This window comes from Diorhabda sublineata, chromosome 1, assembly GCF_026230105.1.
Source record: "Diorhabda sublineata isolate icDioSubl1.1 chromosome 1, icDioSubl1.1, whole genome shotgun sequence".
Lineage (NCBI taxonomy): Eukaryota > Metazoa > Arthropoda > Insecta > Coleoptera > Chrysomelidae > Diorhabda > Diorhabda sublineata.
The window spans coordinates 34,386,966-34,404,527 of NC_079474.1; the positions used below are offsets into that span (position 1 = coordinate 34,386,966).

The following is a 17,562-nucleotide window of genomic DNA, read 5'->3' on the forward strand; positions in this document are numbered from 1 at the left end:
GAATCGAAAACATATGCTTCTTTAAAAAATCGCCCAGGCCAAAATAATAGGAATATTCTGCTAAAATTTTGGAAAAATATTTTCAAAGGTTAATTGTATTTTGAAATAAATCAAGACGTTGATTGGTGTAACGGTATTAGAAATATGAAGTTTCAAACTTAATCGAAAATTAATGGAAAACATATGCTTCTTTAAAAAATCGCCCAGGCCAAAATAATACGAATATTCAGCTAAAATTTTTGGAAAAATGTGTTTGAAGGTTGACTGAATATTGAAAAAAATCACGACGTTGATTGGGTCTACTGTATTGTAAATACGAGGTTTTAAACTTCTTCAAATATGTATGTTGTTTTGTTTATATGTTTTTGTATTGATACATATAAATAAAAACTTTATTCCATTAATATATGTTGAGAGTTTAAAATGAAAATTCAATGATTTAATTGGAAAACTTGCGATCCCACGTGCTCATCCTCTTCGAATCGTTCACCGTTTGTGGTGTAGGTACTATAAGTGAGATTGTACGTTGGGAACCTTCGGCGGTCAATGCAAGCAGTGCGTTCTTCCGCGAATTGGCCTCGTACCTCGAGGTTGAACAGCTTGAACGCTATATAAAACTAAGTACGGGCCAATTTACTCTTCATCTTTCTTTTGGTGCCGACTAAAACAGTGTGGTGCTAAGTGTTTGGGTTCCAGTGCACCCCTCGACCTAGTGGATTACTTTTTCCAATTAGAATACAACAATGAGATTTGTAAGTGGTATAATCATATGTTCAGGACTCAAAAATTTATTTAATAGCGATAAAACTTTTGAATTTTTTATTTATTTTTAAGAATTGTATAAAAATTTCTGATATTTTACATTTTTAAATTCGTACGATAAAATTCAGGTTATAGCTCATGGAAAATTATATAAAAAAATTCCCCAGTCCCATCCCTTCGGAGATATTATCTCTAGAAGGTGACCAAATTTAGTTATTATTTTTTTCCCAAAATCAAATAAAGACAGAAATCTATAATTTTGTAAATCAAGTGCAATTTTAAAGGCATAACCATCTGTATTTTTTCAATATTCTCATTACGCTATAAAAGGGTGAAATTAGCAACCCTTACTTCATTTATTATCAAATCTTTGTTTGAGAGATATAATTTTATGAAAAAAAAAATTATATACCAATACAAAACTTCTAATTGCTGTAAAATTCCCTTGAAACCAATTGAAAATTACTAATTTTAATTGTAGCAAGGATTTTTCCTCGTAGTTAATTGATTTAAATTGTGAAAAACAAAATAAGAATTATAGCTTCCATTTGATTTAATGCTTTCAATATATTGACATTTTAGTATATGTCCTTCACCTATTTTTATTTGTAAATACATTCCGACCGTTCCTCGTATTTAATTGACTCATTTCCACGTTTAAATTAACGGTTTTCAAAACATCATCACCTTAAACAAATTCTACAATATCATTTTTTTTGAGGTTAGAACAATTACTAAAATCGAAAAATTATTAATTTAGACAATTGTTTCTCAAAAGAAAATTCAATCAATAAAACAAACAAAATTAATGAAAATAAAATTTAATATTTCAGTCAGATAGAGAGTAGTCATAAATTTTCGTATAAATAGTAGAAATAACTATCAAAATTTTTATAGTTCTAATTAATAAGTTAATAAGAAAATTAAAAACCTCGTTTAAAGCTCACGTATTGGCAACATGGCAGGTGATAATGCGGTATAGTTTTACTATTTAATGTTAGGAATTTTGTAATTTGTGTAGAGAATGCGGAAATATCAATGTTTCACTTCCGTAATATAAATGAAATAGACACAAAGATCGATTCGAACAACGTGCTCATGATGATAATAATTTTTTTTTTAAAAATAAAAATTTATGTATCATCTATAATAATATTGAGATATGGCAAGCATGTTTGTATATGTGGCCGCTTAAATATAACTGTCAAAAATTATTTGTGCGTGATGTAATACTGGTTGTCTACTTTTTTTAAGATTTAAAATTCATTTAACCTCGACCAAGATCAAAAAAAATCTCCTAGTAACTATATTCTTATAATCGGTAGTTAAAAGCTTTATTGTTATTTATAGCAGGATATTAAATATACATTAATTTTAAATTTTCATAAACTGTATATATATATATCAAAGGTCGAAATATTCAAATTTTGAAATACCTAAAGTTATTAAATAATTACTTTGGAACACGTGTCACATTTTTGCTTCTAAATATCGCTATTTAAATAATAATTCAATAATATTGTAATCGTTTACCTGTTGAATAATTCCGTATCCTGGTATATGATTCGAAATAGCTTATCAAGACTACATTAATCTTTTGAATTTAGTTTTTTCTTGAGTGCAAGTGCATTGTACTGAAGTTAAATACTATGATCACGATTCGTTCGGAGAAAATCTACACTTTCTTTATTTTCTTACTAGTTCTTACTTTCAAACAAATTGTTGAAAATAAAAAAAAAACTGAACTTGACTGTGGGTTAAGGAATATTAATTTATTTTATAGTACTATGGATGTGAGAAATAAACGAAAACAGCTGATCGGCCATCTTTTGAACATCGCGCTGTTGCCATATTTTCACATGAATAAAAATTGTGTGATATTCTTTCATTAATTGGTATGACGAGTATCATATATTAATATGCATAATTTTAAAAGAATAATCAGATGTACTGCGGGATTTGATGTCACTGAAGCTTGTGAAAATGTTATTTTTAACGAATCAGAAGTTTATTCATAGTATCAAGTTGATTGTGCAATGTTTTGGTTCACATAATTGTTAAGCATTAATTTGAACAATTTCATTATTTTTTTTTACTCAATAGGAACATACATTTCATAAAATAGCTGTTTTATGTATTTAAAACAATTATTATTAATTAGAATGGAATCAACGTTGCAAAGGGACCATGGACTAATTTTTTTATGTTTTAATTAAACATATAATACGCTTTATTCTATTTTAAATAATAATTCATGAACTATAATTTCAAATCGTTTTTCATGTTTATGAAAAAGTTAGGTTAGATCGTATAATTTGAGGTACCCATATTGAATTCCATTGTCTATACAATTTATTTTTCCAAACGGATTTTGTGAATTATCTAAATTTGTTTCGTTTACCGTAAATTTACTCGATTGATTAATTTCCTGCAATTCAAATTACAATTTACGAAATTCCTTCAAAAAACAAATAACCTCAACAGAAACTATCATTACTGGTATTGTATATATATATATATATATATATATATATATATATATATATATATATATATATATATATATATATATATATATATATATATATAAAAGCATCACTTTCTCTGATAATAAATTCTTTTTATAGAAATTTAGAGTAGAAAACTTGCATCTTCTTTCAATCGGTTTCAGTTTTGATTTGACAAGGAAATCAAAATAATTACTCTGCTTAAACATTTGTGTTGATACTCGCTTTCTTTTTAAACTTTCGCACTGTTATTTTCATAGTAAAACACCGTTCTACGAGGGCTTTCATAAATGTATCGGAAATAAAATGGTTACGATATTTAAGAATATCATCTGCCTCACATTCTTCTATAAATGTAATTTCCTGATTGTTAGTTTTTATTTAACCTTTTATAGCACGAAATATCGACTCAAGGTCAAGTTTACTTCCTATTTTCAAATACTCTGAGAGGTCATTCGCTGCATTTGAATTAATATTGTTGTAGATATACCAATAAACCAAATATTTATACGTATTAGTATTCACCTTTTGTGATTAAGGTACTATTATTATTTTATTATTATTTATTTTTGTTTTGAATATTACATAGTTGATAAGTGAATATCCTTCATTGTTTACTATTTCTCTATGGCTTTTTTTTATTTTTTTTTTATTGTTATCATGAGACGTGTTCATTTTTCTTCTTTTTTTCGCATCAATTTAATGTCATAATTCGTAATTGAAAGTTTCAACAATTTTCAAAGTACAAAAATTTTGAAAAGTTGTCTAGGGCTAATTTGGCGTTATCTTTATTTAACACATTCCATACACACAGATTGTTCTCCTTCTTTTTATCCTCCTTATTTTCGAGATAAATTCTGTGTTCCTCTATTGATTCTTATTTTTCTATTGATATGATGAGATTCTTTCATTTCTCGTCTTCTATTTGACATTTCCTCTATTGTTTCTTATTTTTCTATTGGGCTTATCTCCTATCTTCTTTTTTTCGACATTTTCAACTCCATACATGTTGACGATATTCATTATACAATCTGGATTTATAAAAAAATATATTAGTGTTGTTACGACTCTGATTCGACTTCACGGAAATCATGTAGCCAGTCGAACTCGACGTATTCCGAGCGAAATTCTAATTGATTCAATCAGTAAAATGTGTAAAATTATGGTTCGATGAACAATCAGACACAAAAAAAAGTGTATCAACTTCGTGCAGTGGTCTTTTATATTTTTTAACTACCTGATTTACCGGCTGGAACTAGTTTGTTTTAAATATCTCGTAGTTTATTTGTTAAGTGTCACAAGACATGATAAAATCTTCCTAAAAACAGTTATACAGTATGTCCTCTGGGTAAGTGTCGAAAATTGATATAAGTTCTAGATTTTTCTGGGTATCACTTTTTTAGTTTTTAGTTGAATATTTAAATGGTTTACAACATCTCAACATTTTGATCTGATTCTGTTGTGTTTTTATTTTGTTTTTGTGTCGAAATTCTATAGTTTCGTTGTATGAATGTATAAAATACACTAATATACAAAACAAAATGAATCATTCTAATATTTTTACAAATTTATGAAACAGATAATTGCTTCTACATATATATACATTTAACCTGCAATCTTATAATTAGTTTAGTAGACCAATTAATACAAAGGACAAATAATTACAAGTTTCGTTATGTAATTACGCCCACAGTAACCATAAACGCGAGATAAACATACGAAGCTCGTTTATTATTTTTATCTTTTCGTCACAGTAGAGTGGATCTATGCTTTCCAATTACCCAACACCTTGTATGTGTTTCGATTGTTATTGGGAATAATATATTATTACCCACTTTAACAAGGTGGACATTCAGAAAAAAGTTCTCAAAATTATAAATTTGAAAACTGGTTTTGGTCACTATTCGCTGAAAAAACTCGATAAATCAAAAACCATAATTGCCAGTCAAAAATAATGTATAAGGTATTGCCATTCGATTTATATCTAGTTTAATTATTTTACTTAGTGAATTGTTGAAAAAATTGTTGTCGAATCCTACTGACTGCGCCATATTTAACTTTAATCATAAAAGAATGAATGACAGGCGAGAAGTCCGGTTGATAAGTGTTTGTGAGACCTGACATCTTCTTTGAAATAATTCAATCAAGTTTCTAATTATTATATTCTACTTTGTACAGTTTACGAGTGAAAAAAAACTGTATTTCAAGGTGAAGTTTAATTACTTCCTATTCTTTCCATGAGATGTTATGGTAAATGAGTTGAATAACAGTTTTAACTATTATAAAAATAAGTCATCATGTATGAATGTGAATTATTTGACCTTAACACATAATTATACGTGCAAATTAGTGTCGAGATTGCAAATTTTCGTTAGGTTGATTTAATTAATGATACGTTACGTCTGCCCTTGTTTAAATATGAAATATAACTTGTAATAATTAAATATTACCACGATTTTTTTAATTCATGATTCAAATTGATTTTTTTTCATTTCAATCCTGTTAATTATAATTTAAAAAAAATGATATATTCGTCGTGTTTATACAATGTATGAACCAAAAGTACAACTTTCTTCAACCATCTGTCGAAGTTTCTCTACCATTTTGATATCTCTGTTATTTCGACACTTGAGTTCAATTTGAAACGCTATTATTAATAAACAAAAAGAAACTACGAGGTTTGGTGGAGAAAATCGTGTTATAAAAGGTTTCATTATCTAAAATACTTCGTGCCAGACGTGTTATCTACACTATAGAGTGTTACAAATCGATGAAATCATTAAATAATGTTCATAACTAACCCCGAATACGTGGGCAAAGACTGGAAAGTAACGTAGATACTAAATTTCGTGGCAATCGAAGTTCATTCCACTAATTTCGATCACTATTTTGAAGTATCAATTTTGTTTGTGAAAAAACTAACCTCAAATTCGTAAACAGCCACCCGAAGAACTCAGATACCAAATTTCCATTACTATTTGGAAGCCGCCATATTGTTATAAGTGTAGATCAATTAAATTACATACTCCTAGTTAATCAAAACATATTGAGTTGACCTTCATGTAAATTACCGAAAACATATTTCCTCGGAAATATGGAAAAAGGAGAAGAAGTTAGTTTTACTGACCTTAAATATATCTTTCGACTTTTATACTTACATAACCTCAAACATCAATTTTCTGGTAAATTGATACTTAGATAAAAGTATGATACGCTCCAAAAATTAGTTAATGTATTCAAACACCTTCTTATAACGAAATTTAATTCATTACATATATGAATTAATACGTTTTTTACTGAATTTACTCGTGTTCTATTGCTTGTAATCGGCCTATAAACGTTTTCAAGCAAAACTAATGTTCGTTTATGTAACAATCATCTGTAAATAATTTTAATGTTTATCAACAACGTTCGGCAATTCGACAATTGTACATTTTGACTGATTCCGCTTATTCAGTTCTTGCACACATACATTGCATGTTTATTTGCGATTTGAAACGGTACTTAAGATCACTTTTGATATCCTCAGATTTCCAATTATAGTTTTACTTTACTTTCTTCGTAATATGAGGACAATCTTTATATCAAGCTAAATGTAAAGTAAACTAAGAGACATTCATAAGCGTGAAAATGCATTTAGAGGTTTAACCGACGATATTTCAACTTTTCTGGTATCATCATTCACCAAGTTTCAAAAATTTTAACCTGATTATGAATCTGAAAGTCATGCTGAGTTTTTTATCACGAATAATTTTTTTATGAAATGTAAAATGAAGTTTTTCTTCTTTTGTTCAAAACTTTTCGAGACTCACTGTATATCACACCCAACAAAAATCGTTCTCTTATTGTTTTAATCATTAAATTATTGTATCAATTATTTTTAGTACTAAAAAATACCTAGTATTACTGTTTTCATCCACATATTGACAACATTGTAAAAAACATTAATAGCTTAATTCGTGGTAGATATCTTGACTATGCGTTTGCATATTAATCAGGCGCATGCGCAATCCTTTTACCGTTTTTGTGATACTCACACGAACTAACTTCTAACTTATGTGTTTTTATACGTACTTGATAAGATTCACTTAAAAAAAAGTAACAACACAAATTCTGAATTATAAACAATTATCAACAATAAGTTACCTTGCGATATCAAATATCATAGAATTTTTAGATATGTCACAGATCATGACAAAATGTCAAATTAGACGTTCATAAATCGTTCGTGGGGAAAAGCACGTTCTGAATATATTCTGAACAAATCATTCGAATTTGAAACGTTCAGAAGATATTTAGAATTTATTCGGAATGTGTTATCTCATGATACGTATTTTTTTTAAATTTTATTCAATCTTTTATTTCTATAATAATAGCACATATTATTTTTTTAAATAGTATTTTAGCATAAAATAATCGATATATGTGAATCGATTTCTGCAAATATATCATTCATTAGTTCGATCGAACTGATGAAAATGAACTTGCAACAAACTACATATATTGTACGTTGAAAGTCAAGGTCATTATATAAAGATTATTGGTTATATTGATAGATACCATACATAGCGTTAAATGGAAGGTGTGGTATAATGAAATTTATCAATTATGTAATAGAGCTTGTTGATCTTGTAATATTACCAGTAGCTAGATAATACGAATCCGGTTTATTTCCTTCATAAAATCAATGCAACTATGTGTTTTCAGTAACTGAAAATCAAAATTTATTGGATGCAAAATAATTGTAACTACAGTTATAGTGAAAAATACGAGAATTCGAAAAAAAAGCATAGACAAAATCTTTTTTTTCAACTGCATTCGAAAGTGATTTAAACAGTAACACAATTTTTCGATTTTATTTTTATAGTTCAAAATTGGCTTGTTTTGATGCAGAATTTCTATCTTGTGAGCATTTTCTTGAAGTTTTTCTACGATTCCGACCTTAAAACGCTTCATTAACACTACGTAATAGTTGCTGCTTATGTTTTTTCCATTTTTAAGATATTTCATAAATATTATACCACGCGCATCTCAGCCGAGTGGTTCCACGCTATGGAGTCGGTTCATCACGTGAAGTTCACTCGGCTGATTGTTAATTGGACTCCGGTGTGGTCATTGTGTAGCTATCAATTTAAACATCTATGTAAATTTCATTTATTTTTTGTAGTACATCATAGTAATTGCATAACAATATATTTCTATTCATTTTTTATACCGTTTCGTAAATTTTCGTAAAACATTTCAATAATTATGCCCACCCTGTATCAATTTTAAGCATTGGTTATACGTCAAATATAAACCGGAAATTAAAAAAAATAGTGAGTACGTCATCCTGACACCCTGTATATGAAATTATAATAAAAAAACAGAAAATGAAAATAAAAAATCGATGTCCGAGTTGCGTAATATTGTTTGTTTAGAAAATAATAAATTTATTGTTTATTTTATGGACGCAATGTATAATACTAGTACGTATATAAAAAATATGAGTTTTCTAGTAAGGAATATGAACAAACTTATTGGTTGGTATCACGAAAGTTGAAAAACATTAACAATCAATTATAGTTATGGAATTGTTAACAAATTGCAAGGCATGAATTTATTCCATTAACACAAGATATGCGTTTTGCACGATTTGATAGAATGAATGTACGTGCAAAAATTTACATATCGGTTTATGCTCATATCAAACCTTCTACGGGGTTTATCACAAAAATATCGAGCCTATAGAACCGTCGGTAACCTTCAAACAACATTTTGTTAACAAATATTCAAACATTTCTATGCTTACTTAACCTTATAGTCTAAATATCACGATGTGAAGAAAAACATGCAGTAACTTGTTAATTTGAAGGAGGGAACATGTTTAAAAAAACTGTCCAATTATGACTTTTCTGAAGCTGTACCTGCGTCATGCAATATTTTTATAACTTAAAGTCCAATTTTTTTATTTTTCATTTTTTTTTTAAATTTTACGTAGACGTAAAATTGTCTCAAATTGGCAGACCTAAAATTGTATGCTCTTTATCTGAAACTTTTTATGATGTCTTGGTAATTTTTAATTTTTTTCACCCCCTTTTTGGAGTTTGCGAAGTTTTTCACTTTTCCTACAGTTTTGTAAGCATTTTTTCCTATCATTTCCATATAATTTCAGACATTTCTGCCAAAAACTCGATTTAAGTCTTTTCGACTGGACTATATTTTGTGTGTCAAATTTACTTTCAAGTGAATTATGACCGTGTCTATATGTCAGAATTAGAATGTGGAAAAGAAACCTGTATTTCAATCAATCAGCGATAAATTAAAATCATAGAGTCAAAATTTTATGGACCACTACAACAAACTTATCTATGGTTTCACACACCAAACATCTGTACAGAGGAAGGCGTATTTCAACATCCTAGAGATGGCGCTAATAAAAAGTATTTCTATGGTTAATTAACGTTATAGATTAAGTATCACGATGTTTTGATCTTACTTTTCTCTAGAATTTCATTTTTATAATTTATAACAATACTGATAATGCTTTGCTGTACGTGGAAACTTATTTATTATCCATTGTTATACTCCAAATTATTGACACATCACGTTTCTGTGTAGTTAAGGCATGTGCAAGTCGATGCGGAATGCGTCTGCGCTCGATTGGCCGATTAATGACGAACTATAACCGAAAATTGACGCCGATACACGACTTACTTTAGAACCAGCCTTAGTGTCTTTTTTTTATGAAAACGCGTACGACAAGAATATTTAACTCACGTAAAAGACAATAAGTTTTGAAATTGTTTATTGACCTAAATTCTCATAAAATTCTTTTCAATTTTGAAACTGAAACAATCTATTACAAAAGATCTTGAGCTGGTCAAACAATCAATAACGATTTTTATGGCAAAACAAAATTTATTTAATTGAATGTCCATATGTCGATTTCTAACACCTGGTATGGTAATTGACACTGACACTAAAAAAAATTAAAAAAAAGTATTTAGAATATATATAATAATTATATCATATATTTTTCCTAGTGATATGGTCTATTTACTTATTTAATATAAATAAAACTACTTTTATCATGTTATAATATACAGTGAACGTTCAAACTATGAAGTGAATTCAACAAATTTTAAAATATATGAAGTTTTAAAATAATTATTTGAAAAAATTGAAAAGAAAACATAAAAGTAATAACCAATACTACTTATGTTCTCAAAAATATTTTTGTCAGATGCTATATTTTGCAAAATCAATACAGGTGAACCATGTATTTAGAAAATAATCGATTATATATTATATTCGAACAAATAAAGTGACAAAAATGATTAAAACACAGAAATAAACACCAGCAGTTAAAGAAGAAACTCTGTGTTGTATTCACGATACTTTCGCTTATTAAATTTTCTTAAAAACCATTTACATAACACCAATAACAGTTGTAAATTATAGGGATTTCGAAATAACAACAATTATCATTATATCAACACATATTTTTTTTTAATTGACTACACGTATCTCATAATTAAATGATAATGATGTTTAATAGAATTTAAACATGTCTGATTTCACACAATTTGACAAAATGGCCGTTATATGTATAGATACTAGCATTTAATATAAAAAATTCTCGAGGGAACCCAAGAAATTTACTTATTTATGAAATATAAATAACATTCTAATGCCGTGCGGAATTTTGAACATATTTTTGGCAAAAAAATCTATCCATCTTTATTCTACTAGAACCAGTTACGAGAATCCACCGTTAGATGGCGCGAGAATCGTATATAACTGTGGTTATACCTTTGGCAAATGATCCGATTTGATACAAATTGGCCTGTTCTCAATTTGATATAGTGGATCAAACGGAATCAAAAACTCAGACATTCATTCAGTTCATTGTATTATAATCAAAATTCATTTGTCAATACAAAAGTAAAAAACTGAGTTAAAGGTTGGTGCTGAATCGGTAAGGGGGAGGTGAATATCTCAATTTATCTGATTTGAGTAAAGTGAAACGAGTTCAAATTATTGATATTTCATAAAAAAAAAAGGATATAATTATTTAAACAAAAAACCTAACGAAGAATCGAACTCGGTACCAACTGGTTGAAGCCAACCACGTCAACGTACCAAAAACACATCACCGTAAAGGCGACATGCTGTTTTTAGCGAAACACCAAGGTACAGTCATATCCAAAAAACTCTCGGTAATTTTTTCCTTTGTTTTAGAATTAAAATTTGCATTCAGCTATAATTATATTTCTATAGTAATCTTATTGACCCAATTTGTAAATTACTAGTTTTCTTGTGTCAAAAATATATTTTTAAAATAAGATTGCACAACTTGAATGTTTTTTAAGACAACTCATTTCATAAAATACAATCCACATTTACAATTAAGTGTTTAAAACAAAAAAACGTGCTGCTATGTTCAGAAAGGAATTGCAGTAATCCAAATCTCAAATATGAAATTATTTATACTAGAAATGACTCATTCATAATGAAATATCTGCAATAATATTATGACATGTCCAGTAATTAGGTCAATTTTATTATTGAAAGTATTAATTTCTTGTTTCAGACCGTAGTACTTGCTTTCCTAACATATTTAGTAACGTTAGCGAGGGCGCAATATAATTTTGGAGTATTCGGCGACCCATTTAGAAGTATCGGGGGTGGTCTAGAATCCCTACAAGCAATGAGAGATCCCAGACAAAACACAGGACCCGTGGTGTTCCCTCCAGCACCCCCAGATAGCGGCGAAACTAGCGGGGTGGTCGTGGGAGCATCGGGGTACGGATTTGTACCACCACAAAGTAAGATTCGTTATCAATATTTCATATAAAACCTAAATCTATTAGGTACTGTAACTATTTACATAAATTACGTATAATTTTATCAAAAAATAATAAAAACTTTGAATTATTCATATTTTTGTACCTTCTAGAATACGGTTCAAGCGCTTTCAAAGCTTTTCACTTTTTGTTTTTAATAGAATAAATCATTTTTTATCACACCTCGTATCACATCTTGCCCCAAAACTTCATTTCAAATTTTGTAAAATAGCGTTAAATCACCCAAGCATAAATTTATCGTATTATTGGTCCTATTGAAGTCCTCTTCACATTTCGGTCAAAGTTGTCGTCCTGTCACCATTTGTTTCCATTCCGCAGTTAATCAGTCCTACCAACTTCTAACTAGAAACTTAAATCACGTTCCGAAGAAACCACTACTACAGTTACCATTAGAGATGGGACTGAATTTTAGAAACGGGATTAGCTACGTTATTTAACAATAGAAAAAAAACACGAAAAACTATCGAAAGTTTATTTCTGATCTCGTAATTTTTGTAGTACATGTCAAATATAACAATATAACAACAAACGTGACACATGACGTTCAATATTACAACACGTCTTGTCTTTATCACACATCAAACAAAATATCAGATGTCAGTTACAAATTGTTCCAAGCAGTATTATCAACACTGTCTAGTATACGTTCCACTTTTAATAATAGTTTAATAATTCCGAATAATTTTATATAAATTTAGATTATTTACTAATATTTTTTCTATATTATGTCTTTTTTGAAAAATAAGTACCGAAAATGAGTATTTTAAAAATTATATTGAAAATAACGGTAACGTAAATAACGTCACGATCTCTATTCTTTTTACTCTTATCTAACTTGTCATTTGATCGACCCCGAACAATACTACCACGTATTTTACATCTTATTCTGGTTGGTTGACGTCTCGGCGAACGTGTAGGGTATATTATACGTTTGCTCCTTTGCATTGTGTTTTTTTGTCAATGATAATTGATAGGGTCGAGTGAATTAATTGGGTCTCAACTTGGACAATGGATGACATATCGGTGGAATGAATTAAATCTTGAAATTTCAAGATAAATAATATTCAACAATTATTATTGTCTTATTATGTTATGCTACCCTGTATATTTTGTACAATATCTGTAAGTTTCATAAACCAACTTGTCACTTCTCTAATTCACATATGTGCACAATAAAATACACCTAACGAACAATGAAAATGACAGGGAAAGACATGAATCATTCACGTACGTCAAAACTAATTAACTGCTAAAACATATATTGACCAATATCAAGAGACCGCCCACAATTTTTCTTAAAATGAATATTTCCGCTTCGACGAATAGACTTACCTTGAAAGACTAACACGGTATTTAGATAAACAGGATTAACCACGAAATATAAATTCTTATTATGTAAACCAGACACTTTTTTATCAACAGACCATAAACAGGAAGATAGTGCAACAATCTATATACATTTCCAAAAAAATATATTAAATAATGTAGTTAATTTTTTGTGATATACTATTATTTATGGTGTAATTCAAATAAATTATATATATGAAACATAATTTGATACTAATCTGATCAGTTTTTTCTTATTTTGTTGTAATAGCTGCCAGTAAAACTTGAAAACATCGACGATATATTCTAGAAAATTAATAACATTGACCCTTATTCATTGGAACATTAAGCACATAAGAATTCAAACGTCTGTTGTTAATTTATAAAAAAAAATGTTATTTTACAAACCGTTGTTTTCACTTACGATGAGCGAGCACAAATTATGGCAATATCAAAGTTGTTTTTCAAATATCACAGTATTAAAAAATTTTATAGAATATAATAGAATATAAACAACAAAATTTCACGATGACATCTATCAGAAGAATCTATGAACAGAAACTAATTAATATGTTTGTCTCTTTTTAACACAATGAGTTATCTGCATCCTAAAAGACAAGGATACATATAATACATATCTATTTTGTATAACGGTAGAAAAGAAAAGAATAAATAAAGTATGTGTTTACATACTTCTAATAGAATATTGACGCGGACGCTCTATACAAAGAATGGTTTAATTTGTTACGTCACGTCACGTATTTCACGCCGTAACATCATTATTTCCAAGTAGTCACTTTTTAATAGTTAATACTTCTAAATTTAAGTGAGCACATTAAAATTTTTGTTAATATTAATAAGAATAGGGAAAATTTGTACCACCAGTATAACATCAAAACAGTGTAGCAACGAGCAGAATTTCAAGATGGTTGCGTGACAGCACGTGATTTATGTATAAAACTTGAATTACTGAAACGTAACATATAAACGAGGGATGCGTGATAAGAATGCATCGAAGGTTAATATGTGATTATGTTTATATTAAAATAAGGTGACGCATTAAATAATGCAATTTGGCGTTATACGCCTTGTCACGTTTTATCGAATAATCTCACGTACGTTTCTAAGGGTTTTTAAATGAAATGGAAATTGTTTTATTTTCTCTCTACTATAATGAAACCTCTTCATTTTATTTTTTTGATGTAATACATTCGGCTGAATTGAATTTAAAACATGGTTAGCATTAAACTACATATTTCTTTTTTAAAATCTGGTTAATAATCATTTGAATCAGCAAATCTTCAATTTTTTATCACTCAAACATTAATAACAAATTTTCCATCCTCGGCATTATTGCTTCGTTTTCAGATCCAATATTTCATCGCTATTAATTCCATCTTTGACGCTACTAAATTATCAAAACAGATTCGTTGTATTCAAAATGTAAGATCTTTTTCAGGTCCCCAACGTGGATAGATTTAATTAGTTTTTAAATAAGCATAGAGGAATGTAAGTATAGTTTCAAATTACAATTTCAGATGTCGCTTTAACCACACATGTCATAAGGACATACAATAAAAAGTATTATAAAAGGAGATAATGATTATCTTTTAAATTAAACAAATGATATTCTTACCTGCATACTAACCTTATTACCTTGATAGGAAATACTTTTTTATTTCAATTCAGGTGTTAGTTTAAAGTTTGGTTAGAAGTTTGGATGAAGACAATGTTTTTTGAGGTGTACATATTGTCAAAATCTAACCAACAATAATTTCTTCTGGTTAAATTATTGATAATGGATTAATTAATTTAAATGTTGAAGATGTTGTATTAAAGACGATCCTGTATTCTTTACAAACTTGAAAAATTTAACTATAAATTGGAACATTCCGTTAACGATGTTAGAAAGTGTACTTATATAGGTATTGATTCACGCTTGTTGATTTCATTTATTTATATCTAATTTCATTGTTTTTTCTTATATCTGAGATTAAATTTCATTAGCAAAAAAGATAACAAGTAAATAAAGCATCGTAGTTGAGTTGTATATAACAATCAAAACTGATAAAATCGAATTGAAAGTATAACAGAAAAACAAACCTGTCATTAAAGTGCTGTATATATGTTGCCTACATTACTACAATTATAAATTCGATATCATTAAAATTATAATGTACAATTTACTACTTTTAAATAAATTATGTAATGTCTATTGTTTTTTGTTTTATATACAGAAATATTACACTTTCTCGAAACGGTACTAGCTTCGTGTTTGGTTCAATCTTTCGATCTGATTTTTAATAGAAGGTCGTCGAAATTGAAAGCAAGGTTATGGTCGTAACTACAAACGGTTTTTATTAACCGCAGAGAAAATATTTAAAAAAACATATTATGTAAATACTGTTATTATATCGATGAAAAATATGATTTTTGTTACAGGGTCACCCTACAACTCGTTTTTCTCTTTCTTTTGAAGTATCAACAATGACCATTCGCTTAATTCATGAAATTAGGTTATAATTTGACTTTTATATTTAGTAAGATTTTTTATAAAACGCATTAGTATAATTATTTATTGAAAATTTTGTAAAAAATCTTACCGAATATAGTTCAAGGTGCAAATACCAATTTATATGTAATTATTCATAACTGTAAATTTTGTAAATAAATATTTAATGTTTATTTATAATAACATCGATTTAGAGCTTTGTTTAAGAATATCTATCTGTATAATGATTGTGGTAGAATCTTTTAATGTATCAAAGGAGTTATCTTAAGTTTAAAATTTTGCTCAATTGCTAGACGGTATTATTTCTACTCCAACTTCTATTTCGATATATACAGAAGATTCTACTTGTGAATCATCTTTAAGCAAAGCATATCATTAACCTTAGACTATTGAACACTTCAAATAGTTCAAGAATTTAACTTAGTTTTCAAAATTAGTTATGTATATATTGCATTTGTGATCATGCAATTTTTATTTATTAAAATATTGTTATGAAAATTGTTTTTCTTTCAATTTACTACACCCTTTTACCTCATCCGGGAAATTGGGAGGGGAAAAACTAGAAAAGAAATTTATTTATTGAAAATTAGACCATGGCCCGAGGCAGCAGGCTACGTAAGGCGGTAATGAGCCGAGTCAGTGCTGTCTCTATTGAGCTTGCTGAAAAAGTATCGATGAATCGATAGTTTTAACTCAATATTTTCAACAGATATATATTCATACGAAGAATCGAAATATCGATACAACATTTCAAGTATCCAAAATTAAAGAGAGGAATGAACGAAAACAACTGTATTGTGTCTTGTTTACGTTGCATATTTATGTGTATATAGCAGTCGTCTGTCATTTTTCGAGCAATCTCGATACCTTAATAACCTTAATTTCGTAACTTGTTTACTTTTCTCCAATTCGAAATTTTTGTTTCGATATATAAGATAAGACAGTTTCAGTAATGAGTGATGTGAAGTTACTAACAAGTATCGATATATCGATATTTTTCCCTTGAGATATCGATGGTAGTAGTAAATATTGATACATGGATATTTTCAACATTTCCGCAATCCCTAATCTGTATAGTAGCGCAAAAAGACAGTAACAAGGACGTGATCATTTTAGGGTTAATACATTCTTTCCAAAACTTCTTGGCGTCATACGCCACGCAAGTCTAAAAACACCAACTAAAACTGTATTACGTATTTGCCATCATTAAAAGTATCGATTAAATAATAAAAATTAAATTGCAGTACTTTTCGAGTATAACGGTATAAAAAAGACGTAAATTCATTTCGATCTTGAGTTAAATAGTTGTTGGCAGATTTCAAAAAAACTTTTAAGTTGTCGATATGTTATGTTAACTTTTATCCAGCCACCTATATAATAGGATAACAGAAATGAGCGTAGGTATAACGACGTTATATGTGCAGTCCGATACAGAAAACCAGTTATTATAAAACATTTAAAACTTATTCAATTTACATCGTTTTTAAAATATACACTTGAAATTATTTGTTAGAATAAACTATCGTAATATATATATATATATAAAATATTTTCCGGCTTTTCTTTTTATTTACGTCTTAAATGGAAACAGTATATTGATTTTATT

The 17,562-nt window shown here is 28.4% G+C and overlaps 1 protein-coding gene across 2 annotated transcripts; it reads left to right on the top strand.

The window, feature by feature from the left end:
• The first annotated feature begins 441 nt into the window (after positions 1–441).
• On the top strand, positions 442–16,454 carry LOC130450166 (uncharacterized). 2 transcript variants are annotated; one of them, XM_056788401.1, is made up of 3 exons: positions 442–752; positions 11,845–12,079; positions 14,904–16,454. In XM_056788401.1, the coding sequence occupies exons 1-3, from the start codon at positions 744–746 to the stop codon at positions 14,918–14,920; spliced, it is 261 nt and encodes an 86-aa protein (XP_056644379.1). In that variant the 5' UTR covers positions 442–743; the 3' UTR covers positions 14,921–16,454. The 2 variants fall into 2 exon arrangements, with proteins under 2 accessions (XP_056644379.1, XP_056644370.1); XM_056788392.1 differs by having other exon boundaries at positions 471–752; positions 15,887–16,454.
• Positions 16,455–17,562: the final 1,108 nt, after the last annotated feature.

Coding starts and splice junctions, on each gene's coding strand:
- LOC130450166 (XM_056788392.1), top strand. Junction 12,080..15,886: donor CGGATTTGTACCACCACAAA/GTAAGATTCGTT, acceptor TTTTTGTTACAG/GGTCACCCTACAACTCGTTT.